Here is a 27,503-nt window from a genome sequence, read left to right on the forward strand (position 1 = left end):
AAAATGTGACTGACAAACGGTCTGGGCAGCCTAAAAACAGTGAGCAATTGAGGATCAGCAGCTCAATGATCCACAGCTGCAGATCGATCAGTTAATCAAGTCCTTTGGAGGAGTTAATCTGCCTAATCTCGCCCTACTGTCGCAGCCGCAACCTCTCCCTACGCTAATCAGAGCAGAGTGACGGGCGGCGCTATGTGACTCCAGCTTAAATAGAGGCTGGGTCACATGGTGCTCTGGCCAATCACAGCCATGCCAATAGTAGGCATGGCTGTGATGGCCTCTTGGGGCAAGTAGTATGACGCTTGTTGATTGGCTGCTTTGCAGCCTTTCAAAAAGCGCCAAGAAAGCGTCACAAAAGCGCGAAGAAAGCGACGAACACCGAACCCGAACCCGGACTTTTACGAAAATGTCCGGGTTCGGGTCCGTGTCACGGACACCCCAAAATTCGGTACGAACCCGAACTATACAGTTCGAGTTCGCTCATCCCTAGTTGAGAGGAAAAGCTGTCGGCTGAACGAGCTCTCAGCTGTAATCTGATATCTATGGCCAGCCATTGGACTTTTTATCTCAGAGGACTCAGATATTATCTAATAACTCCGACATTATCTCAATGCCCTATATAAGACACCTATTCAATATAGTAAGAATAATATCACATTTGGAGTCACCCCGGAGAAAGACTGGACTGGGACTGAAATCCAGTCCCGACATTTTAAAACAGACGGGCCCACTTGCTGTGTCGTGGATAAGAAATATGTTTGTGCACCCCACTCCTGCGATCCAACCCCTCCAGTGCTGATGGCACATTTGGGTAGATATTCAGGAGAATACAGAACTACATACCTATCATATTCAGTCTCCTCTAATGTAGATGTTCTCTTTCCTCATCTTTTCCATTGGGAGCAGACCGCCATGATGTCATCTTTCATCCACATCTTGTGTCTGCACATCTTAGATTCCTCGCTTCTCCACTACCCTGGTGCCTCAACACTGTTATCCTACTGCTACCTCCAATACTGTGTCCGCTGTGGCCCCAGTAGTATTAAAGCCTCCAAAGTGCCCACTAATTATGCCCCTATTGTGTCCCATTAGTAATAAGCTCCTCTCAAGTACTCCCAATAGGCTGCTTCAAGGGCCCCAGTAGTAATGAGACCCCTAAAGTGCCCCCAGAAGTAATAAGACCTCCTAAAATACTCCCAGTAGTAGTAATGCACCTCTATATGGCTGCTTTCACATTAGCGCTTTAGCTTTCCGTTCTTCCGCTCTGTTTTAGGAGCAGAAGAACGAAAGTAACGCAAGTGTCGGATTTAGCACCTAACAGAAGCGAACGGAGTCTACGGATCCCATTGACTGTAATGGGCTTCGTAAGGTTTCCGTTCAGGGGAACAATTTTCAAGCAGAGAGAAAAGTCCGGCATGCACGACTTTTGTCTCTGCTACAAAAACCTTCTCTTGAACGGAAACCTAACGAAGCCCGTTACAGTCAATGCGATCCGTAGGCTCCGTTCGCTTCTGTTAAGTGCCGAATCAGGCACTTGCATTATTTTAGTTGTTCTGCTCCTGAAATGGAGCAGAAGAACAGAAAGCTAAAGCGCTGATGCAAAAGCAGCTTAAGACCCCTCTACAGTGCCCCTAGTAGTTATAATGCACCCATGTAGTGCCCCCAGTAGTTATAATGCCCCCCTCTATTGCCCCAGTACTTATGCCAGTGTAATTCCCTGAGTAGTTATAAAATGCCCCTGTAGCGTCCTAGTAATTCTAATCCCCTCTGTATTGATCCAATACTTACTTATAATGTAGTGTTCCCAGTTGTAACAAGGCCCCTCTATAAAACCCCAGTATTTATAGTGCCCTCTATAGTTCCCCCATAGTTATAATCCCCCCCTGTATTGCTCAGTTTTTATAATGTCCCCCTGTAGTAATAAGGTCCCTCTATAGTGGCCCAAGTAATTATAATGCCCACCTGTATTGCCCCAGTACTTATCTCCTCTGTAGTGCCCCTAGTAGTTATACTGCCCCTTTGTATTGCCCCGAAAGTGACAGAAAAAATACTCACCTGAGTCCCACTCCAGTCTTCAGTCTGCGAAGCAGGCCACAGGCCTCTTCAAGCCCATGACCTGAGTTGCCCATATCCCAGTGCAGGCCATCACTATGAAGGGAGACCCAGCACAGATGGTCGTGATGATGTCATTGATTCACGACTTCCTGCACTGCCTCATAGGTTTCAGGTATATTGGCCTATGAGAGTCAACGGCGGAACCTGGAACAGTTGGTTCCTCTGTCCCTCTGCTGAGAGCAGCCATCCAGTAATATCCACGGTGGTCACTTTTTTCGGAGACCCTAGGCAAAACAATAGCCCTAGCAGCACCCCAGATGGGCAGTTCAGACCTGCCCCAGAGACTGTTCTCCAGCCATGTCATTTTCCATATGGGCCCATATTGATCACCTCTGTTTTCTATATGCAGGAATGTCAGTAAAATATCCTGAAGAGTAGTTGTGTCTCTGGAGAGAAGCAATGCCGCCCCTATACAGCAGTTATATGAAATGTGACCTAATGGAAATGTAGTAGAGTCTTGTGGAGGAATGTGGAGGTGTCAGTGAAGATAGAAGATCTGGATATGAGGATCAACTTATACAAACTTCTTGCTCTGTTCTGACCTAAGTAATAGACAAGAATAACATACCACAGTGCTATAACATAAAGCAGGACACCGGGACATTTTAGGACTGGGCCTCAGGCCAACTATATCATGCACTGGTGTGATAGATAGATAGATAGATGAGATAGATGATAGATGTTATTGCACTATATGTGCCCTGCACTGTGGAAAGGGTTATTGCGCAGGCAGCTAAAACTGAGAGAATTTGGGACTTTCTACCTATGCCCGGAGAAGTTAGAAATCTTCCACAGTTACAATAAGGGACTACGCAATGTTTTTTTTGGGGGGGAAACAGACACGCTGACCTTCTGACTTCCTAGTTTAGCTCTGTTGTTTATGTCTGAAGACTTGTTTATGTCTGGAAAAGTTGCTTAATGTTTCCCATACACTTGTGTTGAAACTCAATACAAGTTTATGACAGACTGAAATTGCAACATTGTTTCTATTTAAGCTGTGCTTCTCCACTCTTCCCACTACAAGGTTCTAATTCAGTTAGAAACTGTATATCAGGAGAGCAATGAGAGCCCCTAGATCACGGGTGTCAAACACAAGGCCCGCGGGCCGAATCCGGCCCGCCAGGCCTTGTCATGTGGCCCGCCGCCGGCCGCAAGCCTTCACCTTTTATTATCACTTCCTGCAGGCGGCCCCTGCAGGAAGTGATAATAAAACTACAAGCGCTCGCCGAGACTGAGAGGAGGGAGGAGGGAGGAGGCAGGCTGGGCGCTGGCAGTGTGAGTCATATGTCACGCGCCTGCGCCGCCCACTTTATGAATGAAGCAGGCGGCTTGGGCGCATGACGTATGACTCACACTGCCAGCGCCTGTCCTCCCGGCCTGCCTCCTGCCTCCTCCCTCCTGCCTACCGAGCGGCGAGCGCTTGTAGTTGTAAGTACCCACAGATCCCCCATAAGTGTCACCCCAGATCCCCCATAAGTGTCACCCCAGATCCCCCATAAGTGTCACCCCAGATCCCCCATAAGTGTCACCCCAGATCCCCCATAAGTGTCACCCCAGATCCCCCATAAGTGTCACCCACAGATCCCCCATAAGTGTCACCCACAGATCCCCCATAAGTGTCACCCACAGATCCCCCATAAGTGTCACCCCAGATCCCCCATAAGTGTCACCCACAGATCCCCCATAAGTGTCACCCACAGATCCCCCATAAGTGTCACCCACAGATCCCCCATAAGTGTCACCCACAGATCCCCCATAAGTGTCACCCACAGATCCCCCATAAGTGTCACCCACAGATCCCCCATAAGTGTCACCCACAGATCCCCCATAAGTGTCACCCACAGATCCCCCATAAGTGTCACCCACAGATCCCCCATAAGTGTCACCCACAGATCCCCCATAAGTGTCACCCACAGATCCCCCATAAGTGTCACCCACAGATCCCCCATAAGTGTCACCCACAGATCCCCCATAAGTCCGATACAACCGGCCCTTTGACGGTGACCAAACTGCTGATGCGGCCCCCGATGAATTTGAGTTTGACACCCCTGCCCTAGATGTCTGCCGATAGGGATCAGTGTTTAGTAAGACATACTCTGTCAGAGTGACCAGAAGAAAATGGGGATACTCTGCCACAGACCCGACTACCAGCCTTCTGAGAGAGAGAGGGACAGCTAGCTAAGGACTTTCCTCAGCATGAAACCTTCTTCTGCCAGGGAGACTGGAGAAGCCAGCCCTATGCCTCGCCTGTATTGTTTTGCACTTGAATTCCTCCAGTAAAGAAGCGCACTGGTTTACTGCAGACCCTGACTCTCTGGACCTAATTCCCATTGGGGTGCATCACACCTTACCATCCCTTCCGGAGAGCAGCAACACGTGGTGACACCTGGAGGTGTCCTGGGGACCCAGAGTAGTGTTGGGGCCACCCAAACCCAGCCAATGCAGATAGATAGATAGTGTAACACCTCAGAGTGGTGTTACCACTTCTGAACCTTGCTACTGTCTTTATTGGTCTAACCTGAATGTCATCTTATGCATTTATTCCTGGTCCTCCACAATGTGCATTTCTATTTTGTTAATCAACTGTTATGTTCACATGTAATGTGCCTGGTTCACCAGCAGGTGGCAGCAAACATGGCAGAGCTGCAGTTAGATAGAATGGAACCTTCCATTCCATTCTAACCCCTCCCCCTGTGGGGAGTGGGTGAGTCCGACTTCCTGCAGGAAGGGTGGGAACCAGTTAGAGGTCAGTACCCCAAGCCAGGTGAAGGTGTGCAGGGCCATGTTTCTTCTGGACATGCCCAAGCCAAGCCAGTCAGAGCACCCTAAGATCAGCTGGATATGGAGGCCAGAGCTTGAAGCCTCAGAAGCCAGGAAGAAAGTTCCCTGGTATAATTTAAGAGACAGACTACAGAGAGAAGTTGCAGCATACAGCAAAATCTGAGTCATACAGTCAACCTGTCAGTACAGCAGAGCCAGAGAGCAACAGATGTAGCAGGGTTGGGTTTGCCTGCCAGAGATTTAATGCTAAAGCCTGCTGGAACTAAGACAAAGTTTGAAGATTGTTTCTGATGAATCTTCATCAATTATTTCTTCAAACTCCTCAATTATAACCCCCCATTTGCTGCTTCGGAGCCAACGCCTGGGATCCAGTTGTATCCAGGTAGGAGCACCGTGACACAAACATTTAGGGACATTGTAGGCCACCCTATACCACTCAGCCATTCCTACACCTGGGTACCAACCATATTATCGGGCCCTAGGGGGCGGCCTGTTGCAACAGATAGATATTAGATAGTTAGACAGATAGATAGATAGATAGATAGATAGATAGGACAGACAAAAATAGATAGATAAATATGAGATAGATAGATAGGAGATAGATAGATAGATATTAGATAGATAGATGAAATAGAATGATAGATAGATAATAGATAGATAGATAGGACAGACAGAAATAGATAGATAAATATGAGATAGAATTAGATACAGGTTAGATAGATGATAGAGAGACAGACAGACAGATAGATCATTTCCTATGGTTGGGATGTATTAGCAGCAGTTAGGCTGCCGGGATTGTCTCTCTTCTCTGGTCTGTGATCCTTCCCCGGCAATAAGTCAAATGTTATTCCTTATTCAGTGAGAAATGCCAGAGCCCCTAATAATCCCTGAAGATGTCACACCTGTCCTATTATAACCGATGACATCACTGTCCTTCCCATACCTCTCCGGACGGGTTCTGTATAACACACTGGTATACGTCCCTATGAAATGAGTACATTTATAATATAACGGAGAAATCGCGGCTACCCACCATGCCGCGGTGTCAGTGCTCTGAACCGGAGCAGTAATTATATCCCGGCGGCTTAGGGAGTCTCTGATCAATTTCTACCCTATGTGATGCCGTAGTACTGAAACGCAGCCAGGCCGCCTGCCTGAGATGTCGGACCAAACATGGCTTGTGCGGAGGCCGGTGGGGGAGGGGGGTTTATACTTGGACTGACGGCTAGCAACCAGTGTTTATCAACACAAAAACACGGGGATCAGTTGTCCCGGCAATAAATTAGGACTGAATTGCAGAGTGCAAAAATACATCTCCCAAAAATAAAACAGGCGGCTGCACAGGAACACGCAGGCCGCACTTTCCTCTAGAAAAGTCCTCCATACGTTGCGTGGTTTTAATGTACATCCCCAGGTCAAGTCTAGGGCAGGACGGAAACTTAGAGCCGCTTCCAGGGAGATCCTCTCTGCAGCTTTTACCGTCAGTGCTTGAAAAGTGCAGATGCAGCAGAGCCGAATGTGTCATTTAACTCTGTGGGGGTCTTCATGGTATGTGCAGCTTAGGGCTCATACACACGACCGTATGTATTTTGCGATCCACCAAACACGGATCCACAAAAAATACGGATATTTTGCGGAACGGAACAGCCGGCCCCTAATAGAACAGCCCTATCCTTGTCCGTAATGCGGACAATAATAGGACATGTTCTTTTTTTTTATGGAACGCACATGGAGTAACTTCCATTTTTTTGAGGACCCATTGAAATTAATGGTTCTACATACGGACAAAAAACGGAACGGACACGGAAAGAAAATACATTCATGTGCATGAGCCCTTACTTACAGTCCCACGGATTGCCATCTGTGATTGTGAGTAGTGCCGGATAACAAACTCTGCTCTGCTACATCTGTGCTTTGTCCTTGAGCACTCTCTGTCAGACACAGCCGCTGGCAAATAACACTGAAGGATCCCAAGCAATGACGGTTTATAGACTCCGAGGATATAGACCTACCTTCGCTTTCGCCGACAATTAACACCCACGATCGCTTACACGCGGCGAATGTTGACGCTGTGTGTACCGCTGCAGAAACCGCAGCGATTGATCACTTTGGATGTTGTGGACATGCTTGTGCTTAGCTCCAATGAATAAAGCTAAACCGCGAGGAGACACCCGCCACGGCACCAAGCGGCGGCTGTCCACCACGCCACGCCCAGAAGGGACAACGGTCATGGCTTTAAACTGCTGTCCCAACAACTGCAGCACTGTCTCCATTGAAAACAATGGAAGGCAGACAGCCACCGACAGAACTTTGGCCCAGTGTCCACGCCAATTCCGCCCCGTGAACAGTCCCTTAAGACCTTGACCTATATAGATCCCAGTCCCAGATAAACCATAACCACGATACGTAACTCCATGACTTGTATATACAGTAATATAGACCCTCATGACATATACAGAAGCCAAGGAGCCAGACACATTAGACGCCTCCCAACTCTCCCATATACCTGCACGCTCAGTTTGGCCGAGCATGCATGTGTATGTCCATGTGTTCTCAATAGAGACTGCAATAGGCTGCTGCCAGGCACCTTCATGAAGAGGACTGCACATGTTGAAATCCAACAGCACGATCCTTCTCTCCTCCTTGGAGAGAGACAGGAGGTCCCCATACACGTCAATTGGTCCTGTGAACATGGACTGGTTTGTCTGACGCTGTATAATGGTCTCCTGTAGGACACACTACACGTGACCAGAGCATTTATGGGACCTTATATTAAAAGTCAATAGGACAAATCAGTGAGTGGTGGCTTCAATCATCATCATCATCACCTCAACATCTGTCAGGGGCAATGAAAGCATACATAATACAGAATGATGACCACAGAAGGAGGTTCAGGAACTCTGTGATTTCAGACAGCGCATGAAGCTCATCCAGATGGCCGTCCTTAACAGAAGATTAATTACCTAATTAAATTGAAAGGTTCGTTCCATCTCTACGACGTCCGAAATCCACGGTAGCAGCGGCCATGTTATATGGCAAGTGTAGTGGAACTGATCCCTTAAATGAGACACGAGGTACTATACAGAGTACGTAATCCCTGTGTCATGCTCCGCCCCCTCTGCCCCAGCACTCAGATATGGTATGTTCCTTTAAAAGACTTTTGGGACTTTCTGATGACATAATAATGCGGTGATGCCACCAAATAATTAGTATCTTCGGCACTGAAATCTTTCATGGGCCGGTGGACATGCATCAACACCCTGGTGGTCCAGTGGTATAGTGTCCACATCACAGTCAGCCAGTGGACAATCGTCAGCTTTCTGGTAAACCATAAGGTATAGCTCAGTAGATAAGCATTCACAAATACAAGTATCAAGTGGCACGGTGTTCCTGGTGTCCTAGTGGTTACTCCTACAGTACACGCTGACCTGTTTAATTATGACCAGTCCCTGGCTTTCACCAATAAAATTTAATCCCTGGTGGTCCGGTGGCATAGCGTCCACATCACAGTCAACAAGTGGACAATCGTCAGCTCTCTGGTGAACTTTTAGGTAAGAACCCACTTGTTTGGAGCTCAGTATATAACAATCTTCCACAACAATTAACTACTACATCATGGAACAGTGTCCCTGGTGTGCTAGTGCAGCGTTTCCCAACCAGTGTGCCTCCAGATGTTGCAAAACTACAACTCCCAGCATGCCTGGACAGCCTTTGGCTGTGCGGGCATGCTGGGAGTTGTAGTTTTGAAACAGCTGGAGGCACACTGGTTGGGAAACACTGTGCTAGTGGGTAGTTCTACAGTACATGTCTATCTATTTCATTATGTGCAGTCTTTGGTTTCCACTAACAATAAAACTCCCTGGTGGTCCAGTGGCATAATGACAGTCAGCCAGCGGACAATCATTAGCTTTCTGATGAACCATAAAGTAAGAGCACACTCCCTAATAGTTCAGTAGATAAGCATCCACAACTGTAAATATCAAGACCGTGGGGGCACAGTGTTCCTGGTGTCCTAGTGGTTAATCCTACAGTACACGCTGATCTGTTTAATTATCATTAGTCTCTGGTTTTCACCAGTAAAAAAAAAATCCTGGTGGTCCAGTGGCATAGTGTCCACATCAGAGTCAGCCAGTGGACAATCATCAGTGGAAAAAAAATACATAGTAGCTCAGTAGATAAGCAACCACACCTAGTACCTAGTTACACAGTGTGCCTGGTGGCCTAGTGGCTAATCTTAAAGTACATGCTGTCCTGTTTGATTATGATCAGCCTCTGGTTCCTACCATGAAATACAGTCTAAACCACTAGAATGAAGTAAGGGTTGGATTATGGTTTGGACTGCATAACCACAACAATCTTTAGGTTATATGGTTTTGATTGATGCTTCAACTTTCGCCAAACAATAGTCCTTCAGGTCTATGGTTTTATGACCAGTCTCTGGTTTAACGACCCTTGCCACAGTGGTCTAGGACTGAGCAATAGCTCCATGTGGTTCCAGCTGTCGGCAAATGTGTTTGTTCCTGATTCTACTGTTACTGACCGAACTGGTATATTTGACCATATTTACCCATCCACTGCCAATCCTGATCTCTGTCCACCATTTATACAACCAGCCTTGACCTGTGCTTTGTCCAACTAAAATTCCAGTATGCTGCCTTTGGACCACAGCTTGGTGTCTTCAGTCTATCTATCCCTTAGTAGTTTCTAACTGAGTCCACTCTGGGGGGTAGCAACCTAGGGTTTCCATCTGAGATGACCATACCTCCTTGCAGGGTAAATGGTGAAGAACTCACAATCCTTAGACTCCGTTCATTAGTTTAGCCCTGGGCTAAATCTGTAAGTGACCTAGTAGGTCCACATCTTCTCCTGGCCTTGATACAGTTTTGGTTTTTGGGTGAAGAACTTGCAATCTTTAAGCCTCGTTCACACTTCAGTGTTTAGTCAGTGATTTCCATCAGTGATTTGTAAGCCAAAACCAGGTGCAACTCTAAACACAGAACAGGAGCAGATCTTTCCCTTCTACCACATGTCTGTGGAGGCTCCACTTCTGGTTTTGGCTCACAAATCACTGATGGAAATCACTGACCAAACACTGAAGTGTGAACGAGGCCTTAGACTCTTCATTAGTTTAGCCCTGGGCTAAATCCATGAGTGACCTAGTAGGTCCACATCTTCTGCTGGCCTCATACAGATTTGGTTTCTACTGAAACTTTCTGTAACCAACAGTCCTTAATAATGAGTCCTAAACCCTAACTTTTGAAGACATGTACACACCGCTAACTCCATAAAGAATATTCTTGCTCTTGTTCCAGTAACTGAGCAGATAAACATCCATGACCTCATGGAAGTGCCTAGACCTTGGTGGCACAGTGACCCTGGTGTCCCAGTGGCGTAGTCCCCACTACCAATCTTAGTGTTCTCCATCAAATACATACTGAATGTGTAGAAATAAGAGTTGGTTTATGAATTGGACATGTTCCTCTGTAGTAGTGTTAATTTGAGGACCTGATTGCAAACTCTTTGAGCAGTGGTCTCCAACCTATGGTTCCCCTGTTGTTTTCAACATTGGAAGTTGTGGTTTTAGGAGTCACACTGGTATAACGCCCCATTAATTTCCTATATAATGCTCACAATGAATACTCATTCCTCTTTTTTTTTTTTATCTTCTGCCGGCTCCAGACCAGGATTTGGCAGCTCTATGACAGGACACAGTCCCATATATCAGTAAACGTCGTTGACTCGGTCACTGAAACTCAAGCAGGCTCGGTTATATTTAGCCTGTGTGGCCTGAGTCTCAAGTGAAGTTCATAACCCCAAGGAAGTGACATCCATGTTTACAGGCAGCTAAAAAACGCTTTGTTTTCTGCCATTCAAATGACTTACGAGATAAAATATGAGAAGAAAATGGATAAGAAGGATAAAGCTGACAGAAGCTCCTCTCCATGTCACCCCTGGCCTCCTGTATTTATCATAATGTTCTGGGTCCTTTAAACAACTGCACATCATGACCCTTGGCTTCTGCCTTCAGTATCTCCAGAGTCTTCCAAAGCTGCAGCTGTGACACTGTGCAGAAGGACGGTTTGATTGCTGAGGGCGGCTTAAGTGGCGTTTGCTTGAAAAGTAGACATCGTGCCAGTGTTCTAGAAGGAGCAAAATCCCAAACAGAGCAGAAAGGACGTGCATTAATGTCAGTCAACCGGGCAAGCTTGGCCCAAGTCCTGTGTCACTCAAGAAGAAGTTCTGTTCTACACTTTCTTAACTGTCCATGTAAACCAAATATTGTTCTATATCTATCTACTGTATTATCTATCTATCTATCTCATATCTTTCTATCTATCTATCTATCTCATATCTATCTCTCTATCTTATATCTATCTATCTATCTATCTATCTTCTATCTCTCTCATATCTATCTATCTCATATCTATCTATCTATCTATCTATCTTCTATCTATCTATCTCATATCTATCTATCTATCTATTATCTATCTATCTATCTATCTATCTATCAATCTCATATCTATCTCTCTATCTATCTATCTATCTTATATCTATCTATCTATCTATCTATCTATCTTATATCTATCTATCTCTCTCATATCTATCTAATCTGTTTCTAAATCTATCTATCTATTTATCTATCTTATATATTTCTATCTATCTCCATGTGTTCTTCACGGACAGCACCCGCACCCACTCATTTTAATTTTCAGCTTTTGCAGTGTCAGTGGAACACGAATAACACACGTAGAGCAAAAAACGGACACGTGGACCAAACACAGATTCTTCACGGAAATCTTCATGGGTCAACCACTGACCATCTTATCACGGATTCCATCACGGACATGCGAATAAGGCCTAAGCCAAACTGACACACTGCAGCTGGAAGTAACACGACATACAATAACGTATAAACGTCTTTTCCAGAATCTCCGCCACGCCTGATCCTCACTAATGTCCTATAGGGAGGTCATCAGTGTGCTGACGTTCTCTTTTCAGACTTCTGGGAATAGGAGGGCCCCTAACCATGAATAACGGGGTCCCTTGTCCTTAATATACAGTTATGGATGACATACATCACAGGGGTGTTCCGGCTGGGACCGGCGGCGTATCTCCGGTATATGCCACCACTTCCTGATGGGCGGGGGTCTCACCATGGACAGGGCCACACATTAGGCTGCAGCTTCCTGCACGGCGCCTGGACGGGAGCGGCGTCCCCCTGAGGGGGTCCCTGATTTCAGACCCCCACTGATCGGCAAGTGACGGCTTCTCCAAGCGATATGCCATCTCTTGGTAAAGCTCATCAAAAGCAAAGCAGTGGAGAACCCCTTTAAGCTTTTAGGCAGCCCTGATATATATGGTCATGGTGACAGGAGGATGACACCCATCATTGTAGACTGATACGTGAAGATCTCCAGTAACCCTGGTTAGTAGTCCTCCCAATCGGCTTTCCCTTACCCCTGACTTACGTGGATTACCAGCAGCGATTTCATATTCCGCCTCGCCATGTGACGTCACCTCCAGGCCTCCATTGTGACCGGCAAGGTAATTACAGCAGCGCAGGCTATACGGGCGGACACCACGTATGAATGGATGAAGAAGGTGTAGACGGCTCACGCCCCGCACATCAAGCGTGGGAATAGCAATAGTTCATGTTCTTAATCACCTTCCGAACGTGAAGATGCCATTCATTATACTATAGAAGGGAAGGGAAACCCAGGGGCCCCAAATGTGTGAAGCCACAGAGGCAGCAAGGTTTCGCCCCCAACCCCAACATGCATTCATATGTACCGTTACCTACAGCAGGAGGAATGCAAAATGTTGTTTTAGCTTCAGGACTAGAATTCGAAAATGACAGTAAAAACTGACACAAAAAGAGCAAAGTATAAGGCTGGATAACAGTATGTCAGATCTGGAGTGCGGCTGCAGGATCTGAATGAATCCCATTGTCGTCCATAGCCTGAATTTGATTGCAGTAGTTAGGCTCAGGGAAAAAAGGGATATTTACCCTGCTGACCCCAACTTTTAGAGGGTTCCCCCATTCTACCTCCAGTTTAAAGAGAACCCCTCACCTCTCCTGACACGTCTGTTTAAAGTAATTACTTGTATTCCCCATGTAATAACAAGTCTTATGGCTCTATGTTGTGTCATTCCTCTATTATTCCTGCTAGAAGTTATGAATGAATTCCCAGCAGTCTATAATAAAGGTCCAGAGGGGTGGTCACCAGTTGGTCACTATCTAATGAGTGTACACCCCTAAACACTAAGGCCTCTTTCACACGGACGTCCCGTGTGAGGGACGGATAGGATGCGGGTCACAGGAAAATGCGCAATTTTTCTGCGCGAGTGCAAAGCGCTTTAATCCGTTTTGCACGCGCGTGAGAAAAATCGGCATGTTTGGTACCCAGACCCGAACCCGGACTTCACAAAAGAAGGTGTTGTGTAGATTTTATTATTTTCCCTTATAACATGCTTATAAGGGAAAATAATAGCATTCTTAATATAGAATGCTTAGTAAAATAGGGCTGGAGGGGTTAAAAAAAAAGAAAGAAAAAATTAAACTCACCTCATCCACTTCTTCACGCAGCCCGGCTTCTCTTCTTTCTTCTTCTTTTATGACCTGGGAGGAAAAGGACCTTTGGTGACATCACTGTGCTCATTACATGGTCCGTCACATGGTCCATCGCCATGGTGATGGACCATGTGATGAGCGCAGTGATGTCACCAAAGGTCCTTTTCTCCCAGGTCATCAAAGAAGAAGAAGACAGAAGAGAAGACGGGCTGCGCGAACAAGTGGATGAGGTGAGTTTAATTATTTATTTTTATTTTTTAACCCCTCCAGCGCTATTGTACTATGCATTCTGTATTAAGAATGCTATTATTTTCCCTTATAACCATGTTATAAGGGAAAATAATAAAGATCGGGTCCCCATCTCGATCGTCACCTAGCAACCATGCGTGAAAATCGCACCGCATCCGCACATGCTTGCGATTTTCACACAGCCCCATTCACTTCTATGGGGCCTGCGTTGTGTGAAAAACGCACAATATAGAGCATGCTGCGATTTTCTCACAACACACAAATGATGCGTGAAAATCAACGCTCATGTGCACAGCCCCATATAAGTGAATGGGTCCAGATTCAGTGCGGGTGCAATGCGTTCACCCTTATGCATTGCACCCGCGCGGAAGACTCGCCCGTGTGAAGGAGGCCTAACACTCAGCTGGACCTTTATGGCAGACTGCTGGCATTTCATTCCTAATATTGTAATAAGAAGAATAGAGGAACGGCACGCAGTTATATCAAAAGATACTCCAGAGATTGTAACTGAAGCAGACATGTCCGGGGCAATGACAGCTCCTCTTTAAACACGTGCATAACCCTGCGGTATCGGCTGTGACGTTATTATTGGAGCACTGTAGGGCCCTGACGTGTTCATTCATTGGCACTATTCTGTAGGCACTGTACTATAGAAAGTGACACCGTATTATGTTCTGACACCAATACCCCTTGGACTATTGGTGGTTTCCCTTCTCTAAAAAAAACTCTAAAATGTTGTAAAACAGTTGCCGCAGCTTTTTTAAAGGGCGTCTGTCTGCAGATAAAAGTGCAGAGAGAGCGGAGTCTCTAGGTGTAACGGCACCACCCCCGTTGCTCCTAGAGGCTCATTTGCATATATTAAAACATAATGTTTCTCAGCAGTGCGGGCACACATGAACATGGGACCGTCACAGATGCCTTCAGCTGCCAAGCGCACATGTAACAGGTCAGCCAGTGTCATAGGTACAAAACTGCTGACAGATGCCCTTTAAGGAATTTCTATCTATTCCTGCCCCCAATATGCTCTGCAATGTAGCTGCATGGTCAGTCCCTCTATAGGTGGCCATACACCTATAGAGGGAGCGCCCCCCACTCACGCATGCCTGGCTCTGCTAAGCGTCCTTATATTCTCAGTGAGGAGGAAGCCTCTGGTGGCAAGTTAACTCCCCTGAGAACTAAAGGATTGGGCATGTTGAAATCCAACAGCTCAATCCCTATCTCCCCTACAAGGGATAATCCGTCAGTCCTGCCCAAATTGGTGGGTTCAATGTTTTTCTAATGTGAACGGCCAGCTTAAAGGGATCCTGTCACCTGAGACCCCTATAAACTACCAGAATGGATGGATGGTCTACAGACGGCTGTGCTCAGATCAAAAGTTCTTATCTTTATACCCATCCCCGTTCCCTCGTTGTTTGCCAAGCTGTACCATGCTGTGCATAGATAGGCTGAATCCTGGAGTCCTCTCCATTATGTGCTCAGGAGTCCCCTCTATGCATCCCATGGCTGATTTGTGGGGGTGAGTATAAAGATAAGTACTGATCTGAGCTCAGCTTCCTGTACAATATTCATCCATCAGGGTCATTTAACAGGTGGTTTAAGGTAACAGAGTCCCTTTAAGATCTTAAACACTTGTCAGCAGAGTCAACACTATATTGCCTGATAGGGTGGATCCTGCTGATTAAAATGATACCTGTCTTGTGAAAATCGGTTGCATCATTCTTGAGAAAAAAATACTTTTATTATTGATGCAAATGAGAGCCAAGGGGCGGGGCCTAGCTTCTCTGTGCTCATCAGTGCTGGCCACGCCCCTCCGCACTGAAGTCTTCACTTACATAAAGTATAAAAGTCTGTTTTTCTCAGGAATGCTACAACCGATTTTCACAAGACAGGTATCATTTTAATCAGCAGGGTCAACCCTACCTGGCAGTGTGCCCGATTTCGTGGGATGGATTCTGCTGGAACCTGCCCTTTAAGAGTATCACAGCATTGCATTGTAACACAACAGACACAGAATTATACATTATTTGCTTTCTATATGGCTAGAACATTGGGGGTGTGAAAGCATAGGAAAGCAAAGAGTATAAAAATCAGTTTCAAGCAGGCAATGACTTCCACTATAGAGATAGACCGGGGGGCGGCTGACCACAGACATTACATAGCTGCCAGCAGACAGTGGTCGCCCATAAGTTCCCCCATAAACAAAATAAGAATACATCAAATGTGTATGTTGTTTCTATGGAAGGAGGAGGAATAAGAAGCTACCAGACACCCTCAGCACCGCTTGTCCCTGGGGAGGTCATTAGATCAGCCGAATAAATCCAACAGAGCGGATCCTGTACTTTCTCAAGATGTGGTGCCCGGTGGGGTCAGTAAGCACCCACGGATCTTAGCATGCCTCTCCAGTTTTTGACTCTTTCCATACTCTATAGGAGCACCTATGTAACCTAGTCTTTTACTACAAGCAGCAGCAACAAGCCCCGATACAGGAACGCTAATCACCTGACCTTGTCGTACCCGGCACATCCCTTACATGGCTTATTTCCAGTAAACATTGAGTTAAACACTGGGACATAAGACCTGATATTCCCATCGTCACCACATATTGATATCAAAGTGCAACATGAGACGTAGAAATCACTGCAGAGAATAGTGTTTGGTCACTCAATGTCCATGATGCCCTGAGCAGGTAGGACATCTATCAGCTACGGATATACAGGTCATTCTGTGGGGAGGAGACATGGATGTAGGTGTAAGGCCCAGGAGAGGCGGCAGACCGTGCCCTGTGCAGCTGCGTGCATGTCACAGGCGGTGTTAAAAAACGTTAGCCCCTTTCACAGAGGTGCAAACATGATTGGTTGGCAGTAAACATGACATCATAATGACTGGTGACAATTCACGAGGACCTGACTGGACAAACAGCAATGGTGGCTACCTAGTGAGAAGAACTGTTAGAAGCCAATAACTCATTGGCTGCTACGGGTTATGACGGACGGTCAGGATCTACATCGTAGTGATAAATACACCCCAATGTCTTTAGGCTAGTGGTAAACAGCTACAAGTGGGGTTCAATGGGACGTGGCGAGCACCTCTGCCTGACATCAAGCCCCACAGGAATGTAGAGGAGTCAATGGATGAAGATCTATCTAAGTATGGCAGCTATGGAGGGTTTAATGAAGATGCAGTATTAAAGGGATATTCCGGTTAGACAAAGTCTATCCACAGAATTGGGGATCACTATTAGATTGGTGGGGGTTAAACCACTGGGACCCCAACTGGTCAGAAAAAGGACCAAATGAATGGAGAAACAGGTCAAGCATGCCGAGCCATTCATCTCTATGGGGTTGCCGGATATGATGGAGTGTTTAAACCATCTCATCCTAAACCCCCCACCCCCCACAGTCCTTCCAAGTATTCCATCATTTTACGTGGGTGACAACTAAAGTGGCCTCCATCACAGCGCCCAGCTTCCCCAAAACTCATAAATGGCAAAGCAGGTGATCTATCCCCCCTGCCATCACACAGGGGCGGACAATAGCTAGGAGGAACATGGATGATATGTGCCTCAGGTGTTGGGGGTGGTGTCAACAGGCCAGTATGCTTGGCCTGTATATTTATACACAAGGCGAAGGAAAGCCTAACTCCACCTTTCATGCCTAACCCATTGTGGTCTTCAACCTGTGACAGTCACATTGTTGGGAGACTACAACTCCCAACCACTTCAGATAACGCTGTAATGGAGGTCCACTAAAGTGGCCTCCATCACAGCACCCACCGTAGTTGTCACCCAGCTACCCCAAAACTCCTAAATGGCAAAGCAGGTGATCTATCCCCCCTGCCATCATATAGGGGCGGACAGTAGTTAGGATGAACGTGGCGGGATATGTTCCTCGGATGTTTGGAGAGGTGTCAACAGGCCAGTCTGTTTGGCCTTGATATTTACATACAAGGGGAGTGAAAACCTTGCTCCATCTCCCATGCCCAACCCATGGTGGTCTTCAACCTGTGGTGGTCACATTGTTGGGAGACTACAACTCCCAACCACTTCAGACAACATCAGATAACGTTGTAATGGAGGTCAACTAAAGTGGCCTCCATCACAGCACCCACTGCAGTTGTCACCCTGCTTCCCCAAAACTCCTAAATGCCCCCGGCCATCATACAGGGGCAGACAGTAGCTAGGAGAAAGGTGGCGAGGTATGTGCCTCGGGTGTTGGGGGAGGTGTCAACAGGCCAGGCTGCTTGGCCTGGGTATTTACAAACAAGGCTAGCTCCATCTCCCATACCCAACCCATGGTGGTCTTCAACCTGTGGTGATCACATTGTTGGGAGACTACAACTCCCAACCACTACAGACAACATCAGATAACGCTCATTAAGCTCTTGCTGTTACCTTTGAGCACCAGAGGTTCCTTCCCTTCCCGTTTCAGTGACTCTAGAACGGTATGGAGCGGCTGGGGTGGTATGACCCGGCTCGGCTCATTGGTATTATCATCATACACGATGATCTCTTTGGAAAATATCCTCTTGAACGAGTCCTTGCCTTCCCTGCACGATATTAAATCCAACACCGTGATCTTCCCCTGCTGAAGCCTCCTCCGGCTGATCTTATCGGAGCAATTAATGTGAACGGCCCCTTGGATATGGCTTTTGTTGTACTCCATGAAGGGTCTGCAGTCGATGATCACGGGGCCTTGGTTGGGCAGATGGGTTTTGCTGCATTTTGCTATCTTCTTGGCCAGGTCATTGGGATAGATTATCTTGACGTTGGCAAACTGTTTGGTGGTGATGGTGGACGCGGGGCTGCCAACCTCACCGGATGGACTTAACGCGCCGGTGTTCTCATTGTTGTTGACCATTGGGTTGGGAGGGCAAGTGGAGCTGGAGGGTCCGGCGGCACTGCTGGTGATTGTAGTACTGCTGATAGTCTGACTCTGAGTGTCTTTTTCATACGCTGCCACACTGCAACAGCTGGCACTGCTACATCCGCAACCCAAAGAGCGAGCAGAGCTGTTGGAAGAGGGCATATACGTCAGATTAGCAGCGTTAAGGGACACTACGCTTGCGCTGAGCAAAGATCTGCAGCTGCCGCTCACGGAGGCGCTGTCACCGCAGGAAGGGTCCAGGCAGAGGTTAAGCTCTTGTGGTCTCACGGGTCTGGATATTGCCACAATCACCGTGTCGTCCAGAGGCGATGGAGGCATCGGGAATCTGACAGCGGCGGCGCCTCAAGTACAACTAATAGGCTGCAAAGGAGAAGAGACACCACATCAGACATGAACGCCCACTACTACCAACCACGACGTAGCAGAGCTGAGAGGATCATTAGTAAAAAAAAAAAACTCACTGACCAAGGTTTTCTACGGGGCTGAGGGTCAACCCACTTCATTCTCTCAACCCAGTGAGTTGTCAGAAAGCTCAGACCCCCTTTTCCAACCGATCCGGCTCTGCTACATCTATAGGAATCCGTGTCAGAAGACGTGAAAAGTTGGAAGTCAAGTCACTGGCTCATTTCACCCCAGTCCTTCCCACTGTCTATACAGTAGATAAGTAATAACCTGAGGTCTTGTTTTTTTTTTTTTTTATGGTTAAGCTGCTAAAAATATCGCCTGTGGACGTGCAGCCCCCCGCGACGGCCGCCGAAATGACACGACCCTTGATGAACCCTCCTATGTCTGTGCTGGGATCATGTGCCTGTACCCACCGACCTGCTGGAATGGATGAGCGTCTGGTACACAGCTGCAGTGCTCGGCTGCAGCACCCATCATCCTAGTACTACAAGACCTATTCACTGAGCGCACTATACAGTATAATAAATGGGATGTCACCCATATAAGCAGTAGCTATAAGACTGGGGGGGGCGATTTCTATCCTTTACTTAAAAGTTATGGCTTGGACATCGCCCCTCTAGTCTCCGAAGGCTCCCACTCTGTCCTCAGGGTGATCCATCCATCCTCTAGATGACACCTGTCAGCCGGTCCCTCTATAGGGTCCTGGCAGGCAAGGGTTAACCTCCCAGCCAAAAGTAATCATAGAAAAAAAACAAAAAACACATCCGCATCCCTGCAGCAGCCCCGCTCCCGCTGATGGCGAGCATGCAGCGGCGGTCTGTCATCATTAGCAAATATATATCTATGTATCTATAGAATAAATCAGATCTGCTCCAGTGAAAGACAATGGGCAGGACAATGCAGAAAGGTGCTCACCTCAGTGCCACTGCAGCAGGCTCACAGCAGCATGCTAGGGGGGATATTTCACAGCTCACATGCAGCACTTGTAATACCAGGCGACCACTTGTGCCTCTGTTCTTATAAAGACTTGCAGGGCTTCTCCAGGCAGACACTTACCGCTCTGGGCATGCCCCTCCTGCTGCTATTGATTCATCCGCTCCGCTCCCATTCACTCGCTTCCATTGATGTGCAACAATGTTACTTTCTTCTATTTTTATTTTTTTTCTCTCGCCCAGAGTAATCAAACATTCGAAAGGGGCGTGGCCACTAGAACGACTGAAGCTTCGCCACACAGCGGAGTGGGCGTTGAGAGGTACACGCCCACCGCGCGGCTATTGGCTGAGGCGCGGCTAGTGGGCGGCGCCCGTTGACTCCTGGGACGTCCTAGCGGCGCGGCTGATGTCATTGTCGGCCAATCGGAGGCGTCCGTCGGCCAGACTGAGCCGGCCGGATCTACATGCGGGATGCGCGAGAAGGGTCTCCGTGCGGCCCCCAGTCCTCTCTTCTCCGTGCGGCCCCCAGTCCTCTCTACTCAGCGACACCTGAAACTGGACGGCGGATTCGTGGTCGCAGTTTTGCTTATTTTCGACCATTTCATACCATCAGATCCTATGAGTCTGACATCCGCTTACCTTCACCCCTAGGGGCCCATTCACACACAGCGGACCGCTGCAGTTTAGGAGCCGGCGGTTTAAAGCCACGGCTGCGCCGAGAAGGTGTTGTGTCTAGGTGACGCTGTTCCTACGTTTCACCAGCAGGTGGGGCTATGGTTCACTGTTCTCACCCCAAACAGTAGACATGGGCTTTATGGGGGCGCAGGTAGCCAGGCTGTCCGTGACCATCGTGTCCATTCTCTCGCACCCCCCCAATACTTAAAAAAAAAATGTGCCCCCTCACAGTAGTTATGCCCTCCCTGTGCCCCCTCACAGTAGTTATGCCCTCTCTGTGCCCTTTTCACAGTAATAATCCCTATTGTGCCCCCTTCATAGTAGTAATGCCCTCTGTGCCCCATCCATAGTCAGGGCTGTCTTTAACGTGGGTTAAAAGGGGCAATGCAGCTGCCTCTTGATCCCCGTTGGCCACTGGTGATGGGGGGGGGGGGGGGGGGTTTGCGGCGGGGCACAGGGAGATGAGCGCTTCCATTGTGGAAGCGCTCATCTCCATAGTCATCTGTATCCCCGTCCTCAGGACAGTGATACAGATGAAAGTGTTAGGGAGGGGGAGGAGTGTCCCTTCCCCCTTCCTCTGATAGGCTGATGGTACTAGGCCGGCAGCCTATTAGAGGCCGGTGAAGGCGGCGCAATGACGCCATCGCGCCGCCTGAGCCGTACAGCGCGGGACACAGTCCGGAAGAGTCCTGCATCGCATCGCTGCCAGCCTGATGAAGGTAAGTATAAGGCTGGGTTCACACCTGAGCGTTTTACAGTGAGTTCCTACGCGCTGTAAAACGCTCAACAAGGAGAAACCAATGATTCCTTAGGGGCATGGTTCTCATCTGAGCGTTTTACAGCGCGTACGATCGCGCTGTAAAACGCCCTACGCCCCAAGAAGTACATGAGCTTCTTTGGGGCGTCTTGTCGCGCGTTCCCGTACATAGACATTCGGGAACGCGCGACAATGGGCGTTCGCTTGTCTCTGTATGCGCGATTGTAAACGCCGGTACAATCGTGCATACAGAGCGCTCCTTTCGGAACGCTCAGGTGTTTATTTTTTTATATGGTACTACTACTGGCACATGATTGGGGGGCACCTGTTACTGGCACATGATTGGGGGGCATCTATGGGGGCAATTGTTACTGGCACATGATTGGGTGGCACTATGGGGGCACTTTTTACTGGCATATTATTGGGGGCATCTACTGAGGTTACAAAGAAGGGGTATTTTATACTGGCACATTATGGGGACACAATCGGGACATTAGCTCAACTGGGGGCATTAAAAGGGGGTATTTTTTACATTGGCACATTATAAGGAGATTCATTACTCCTGGGGGTCTATGGGGAACATGATTACTAGTATGGGCACTATGGGAGCATTATTCCTTCTGGGGCACAGTGGGGGCATGTTTGTGGCACTGTAGGAGCACTATTACTACCATGTGTGCTCCAGCAGAGAAGTATTACTATTGGTGGGACTTTTGGGGGCACTATTACTGTGGGGGCACCTTGGCACAGTATCAGTTTACCACAGTTATTTTTGGGGGACGTTATGTTTACACTATTAGTATCGGGGCACTATTTGCTGGGCGCAGTTATTTTAGGGCACTGTGCCAGTAATTATTGAGGGGCACTATCTGCATGGTACTACTATTATCAGGGGGTTTATCTGTTTCTGCAGTATAGTATTGGGGAGCACAGCGGCACAGTATTGGGGGTGGTAGGATGATTTGTCCAGAAGACGGGAGGATGATGGAAAAGTAGTAAACTAAGATTTTGTTTGTCAAACTGCAGAGACGAGAAATGGCTGAAAACTGATGTCTGGTCTGAAGGTCTGAGAGGAGAAGATGAGGAAAGAACATCTACATCAAAGAGACGTCGCTGGATGTAAGAGGTACAGGGGAAACTCGAAAAATTAGAATATCGTGCAAAGTTCATTTATTTCAGTAATGCAACTTAGAAGGTGAAACTAACATATGAGACTCATTACATGGAAAGCGAGATATTTCAAGCCTTTATTTGGTATAATTTGGATGATTATGGCTTACAGCTTATGAAACCCCAAAGTCACAATTTTGAGGTCCCCTTTGCTCAGGGGGTATGGAGTAATTAGCCGACTAGAGTGTGACACTTTGAGCCTAGAATTCTGAACCTTTTCACAAAATTCTAATTTTACGCTGCATTAATGCAATTCCTTTTAATTTTCATTACTGAAATAAATGGACGTTTGCACGATATTCAAATTTTTGGAGTTTTACCTGTATGTGGCGCTGTATTACCCTGTATGTAGGGGGGGACGGAGGGGTTAGTAGTACAGTACTATCTGTAATAATAGTAAAATAAAGTAATCTGCAAAATACTATATATTTGTGTCAGAAGTTGTGCTTTTTTTAATTTTTATTTTAGAATAATGATTCTTTTTTTTTCTCTATATTAAGGGACACTATAGTCACCAGAACCACAACAGCTAAACGTCGTAGTTCTGGTGTCTTTAGCAGGTCTCTGTCTCTGCAAGCTTTGTAATGTAACCACTGCCTTTTCAGGAAAAAACTCTAGCGGCCACTCATTATTAAAGTTTTCTACTCTACGAGGTGTGTGTGTGGTGGTGGAGGGCGTGACTGCATGCTGGGGTGTGGGAAGGCGGGATCCAGGGGGCCCAAGTAAATTCTTGCCCAGGGTCCAATCAATATTAAAGACGGCTCTGTCCATAGTAATAAAGTCCTCTGTGCCCCCTCCATAGTAATAAACTCCTCTGTGCCCCCTCCATAGTAATAAACTCCTCTGTGCCCCCTCCATAGTAATAAACTCCTCTGTGCCCCCTCCATAGTAATAAACTCCTCTGTGCCCCCTCCATAGTAATAAAGTCCTCTGTGCCCCCTCCATAGTAATAAAGTCCTCTGTGCCCCCTCCATAGTAATAAAGTCCTCTGTGCCCCCTCCATAGTAATAAAGTCCTCTGTGCCCCCTCTATAGTAATAAAGCCCTCTGTGCCCCCTCTATAGTAATGAAGTCCTCTGTGCCCCCTCTGTATAAATCCCCCCACAGTAACTACTCACCTTGTCCGCTGCTGAAGCTCACAGTCCTCTCTTCCTTGCAGGCACAGATCGTGCTGCAGCACTGTGTGGGCGGCGCTTATGCAGATTTCTGGGCTCAGGCTCCGCCCACACAGGCCAGCAGAGCGATCCGTGCCTGCAGGCTGAATGGTGTTGCGGGGAGAAGTCTTCCTGCTTCACCATTCTGTGCGCCGCCGGCCTGAAGGAGGGGAGGAGCGCTGGGAGCTGAGCATTGAGTGACAAGAGCACTCCAGCAATGAGCGCTTCCATCTGTATTGATGGAAGAACTTATTGCTTCTGGCCCCCCCTGAGAGCCGGCACCCGGGGCGGAGGCCCCCTTCCCTCTAGTACGCCACTGGGCGGCACTAACTATTGTAACATTACTGCAATGAAACACAGCCTAGAAATATGTGCACACAGTTCTGTGACATCATCAGTGTGGAACACAGCTTAGAAATACGTGCACACAGTTCTGTGACATCATCAGTGTGGAACACAGCCTAGAAACACGTGCACACAGTTCTGTGACATCATCAGTGTGGAACACAGCCTAGAAATACGTGCACACAGTTCTGTGACATCATCAGTGTGGAACACAGCCTAGAAACACGTGCACACAGTTCTGTGACATCATCAGTGTGGAACACAGCCTAGAAATACGTGCACACAGTTCTGTGACATCATCAGTGTGGAACACAGCCTAGAAACACGTGCACACAGTTCTGTGACATCATCAGTGTGGAACACAGCCTAGAAATTAAACATACTGTTGTGACTTCATAATATAACCGCTTAGAATGGACACACATTATTGTGACATCATTACAAACAGCCAAAGATCTAACAACATTGTGACATCATGAAAGTACAGCATTGTCTAGGGGAACACATACACGTAGGGTTGTGACATCAGCACAGAGATACAGTATTGTGACACCACCAGTTTTGAACACAACGTAGGAATGAAGGCAACCGCCGTGGTCTTACAGCAAAGCCTAAGAATACAGAAATTGTATAGAGCACAGCCTATAAGTGATGGCGGACACTGCTGTGACATCATCACAGTAGAACAGTTTAGGTTAAAGATGAACCTATACGCTATAACTAAAGAACACAGCCTAAAAATAGGGACAAACACTGCTGTACTCTCATGGTGTCTGTCTGTCAGCCTCTCCTTTATAGGGGTTATTTCAACACGAAGTTCCTGTATCTGGAGAGACCGGCTCAGTGATCGCCTGAAGATGTCTGGCCATACAGTGACCTCTAGAGGGAAAATGTTGTATTACACTGGGCAAACATGTAATGCACGCTGAGCCGAGTCCACCATTTCTTCTACTGCCCAATTTGACGAGGTTCCAAAAATTTATGTACAAGTGGCTAAAGTAAACAAAAAGACCTCACTGCCATTTGAGGACGCTGCCCAACTCAGAGACTCAATGGAGCGTAAAGCAGATGCCCTTTTGAGAAAGTCATGGGAGGCATCCATGTTCGGACTAAAAACAAATATAGCGGCCACTTCGGTGACTAGATCCATGTACCTGTGGCTGAATAAGTTAGAGAATCACATCAGAAATAAAATCTCTCGTGAAGAGATATTAGAATCTATACCGCTATTAAAGTCCACCACGGCCTTTCTGGCAAATGCCTCGGCAGAAGCTACTCGATTCTGTGCCAGAGATGTGAGCCTTTCTAGCGCTGCCCGCAGAGCTCTCTGGATGAAATCCTGCTTGAGGGATAAAGTTTAAAAAATGAAGCTTTGTTCAATTCCCTTCTCTGGAGAATACGTTTTTGGACCAGTTCTGGATACGATTTTGGAGAAAGCGGCTGACGGGAAAAAAGGTTTTCCAGAAGATAGATCCTACAGAAGGAAATTGTCCTTTTCGCCCCTATTCTAGTCAGAACAAATCCTTCAGGGGCAAGAGAAAGTCCGGCCGCTGGAGCTACCCCAAAGGGGGCAAAGGAAGGGGATTCCTGCTTAACCCCCAAGCCAAATCAGACGACAAGCAATGATGCCAGGATAGGGGGGGAGATTGAAAAATTTTCTGGTTGCCTGGGAAAATACAACACAAAATCCTTGGGCCCTAGAGATTATTCGATCACGGTACAAAATAGAATTTACATGAATCCCCCCTAAAAAGTTCTCAATTACAAGCTTAAGTACCAAAAATTCTCGAGGAAATATGTTACAAGGTGTTCTAAATTTAGTAAAAATAGGAGTAGTAGTTCCAATTTCCATACTCTAGATGTACAGTACATTGTATTATACTAAGATATTTGAAGGTCACAAGGGACTTTAGGAAATCTGATAACCTCCTTGTTCAGTTTGCGGGGAAAAATAAGGGCATGAAAATCTCAAAATTCTCCATCGCTCGATGGATCAAGGATACCATTTCCCTTTGTTACAAACTCCAGAGTCTAGATCCTCCTAGGAATATTAGAGCACATTCCACTAGAGCAGTTTCGTCTTCCTTTGCTGAGAAGGTGGGTTCTTCATCAGATGACATTTGTAGGGCCGCTACCTGGTCTAAGCGTGCACAGATTTATCAAACATTACCGACTAGATTTGTCTAGGTCCTCCGACCTGTCTTATGGACGCAAGGTCCTTCAGGCGGTTGCTCCCCCCTAAAACTGTATAATTCTTTAGTTCTCCTTGTGATGCCGTCATGGTGATGATATGGAAAATTGGAATTAGTCTTACCGGTAATTCTGTTTCCATGAAATCACCATGACGGCACATAATTCTGTCCCCTATAATTCTCTTTTCTTGTTGGAATGATGTAATACCATATATTGCACTAGTCTTAAAGTTGTCTCTCTAGTAATTTTTTGAAACACTGGGGAGTGGTCGTGGGAGGGGGCAATTTAAACTCTTCTCTGTACCTGCCCCTGCAGAGGTCATGGGTCAATCTCCTTGTGATGCCGTCATGGTGATTTCATGGAAACAGAATTACCGGTAAGACTAATTCCGCCACACAAACTGGTGTAAAGCTAACACTGCATTCCACCATAAGAAACATCATATCAAACGTCTTGGTGGTGGTAGTGCGATGCTCTGGGACTGCTTTACTTCTGCAGGACCTGGACGACTTTTATTAATTGATGGACCCATGAGCTCTGCTCGCCATCAGAAAGTCCTGAAGAAGAAGAAGGTTTGCCCATCAGTTCATGACATAAAGTTGAGGCTCCACATCTCAATGGGAATTGACTTTCATTGAAATGTTACTGCAACACCTTAAAGAGGTTCTCCGGGAATTAAGAAAATACCTAAATATTACTTTATTATAAATACCTTTCATTAGTTATAATGGCTCATTATGTCTGGGGAGCAATCATTAGGAGAAACAAAATGGCCGTCATCCTATATGTACCCAGAAAACCTGTCCTAATCACACAGGAGGACAAGTTACTTCAGAGAAGTTAGCTAAAGAGCCGCCTCATCCTCCTCTATGCTCTGCTTGTCAGGGTTTATCATAATGAACACAGTTTAATATAATCTATGTCTGTAGGAACGAAGTTCATGAGGAGACATGAAGTACAGAGAGGACAGACTGTGGGGCTGTGGTAATGGAGACTTTCATATAAGTCCTGCTGTTTATCAGCCACATCCCCACCATGTCTCCTCATAAACTCCATTCCTACAGAGATTCAGCTGAAGATCTTATCATCTGTATTCAGGATCATAATCCCTGACAAGCAGAGCAGAGAGGAGGATGAGGCAGCTCTTTAGCTCAGTGTTGTGAAGTTACTTGTCCTACTGTGTGATTAGGACAGGTTCTGTGTGCACTAATAGGACGGCGACCATCTTATTTCTCCTAATGATTGCTCAAGAGACTAAATGAGCCATAATAAC

The 27,503-nt window shown here is 46.9% G+C and overlaps 1 protein-coding gene across 3 annotated transcripts in view; it reads right to left on the reverse strand.

Annotated features, from left to right (window-relative positions):
- DUSP10 (dual specificity phosphatase 10) overlaps positions 1 to 20,186 on the reverse strand; it is a 65,288-nt gene extending 45,102 nt beyond the window's left edge. The window contains exons 1-3 of one of the 3 annotated variants that reach the window (XM_044289769.1): positions 19,921 to 19,987; positions 19,066 to 19,170; positions 18,108 to 18,960 (exon numbers count right to left, since the gene is read on the reverse strand). In XM_044289769.1, coding sequence (XP_044145704.1) covers positions 18,108 to 18,918 — 811 coding nt within the window. In that variant the 5' untranslated portion in view covers positions 18,919 to 18,960; positions 19,066 to 19,170; positions 19,921 to 19,987. The other 2 variants (XM_044289767.1, XM_044289768.1) reach the window with 2 other exon arrangements.
- Positions 20,187 to 27,503: the final 7,317 nt, after the last annotated feature.

The sequence above is a fragment of the Bufo gargarizans genome, chromosome 4 (assembly GCF_014858855.1).
Source record: "Bufo gargarizans isolate SCDJY-AF-19 chromosome 4, ASM1485885v1, whole genome shotgun sequence".
NCBI classification, from domain to species: domain Eukaryota; kingdom Metazoa; phylum Chordata; class Amphibia; order Anura; family Bufonidae; genus Bufo; species Bufo gargarizans.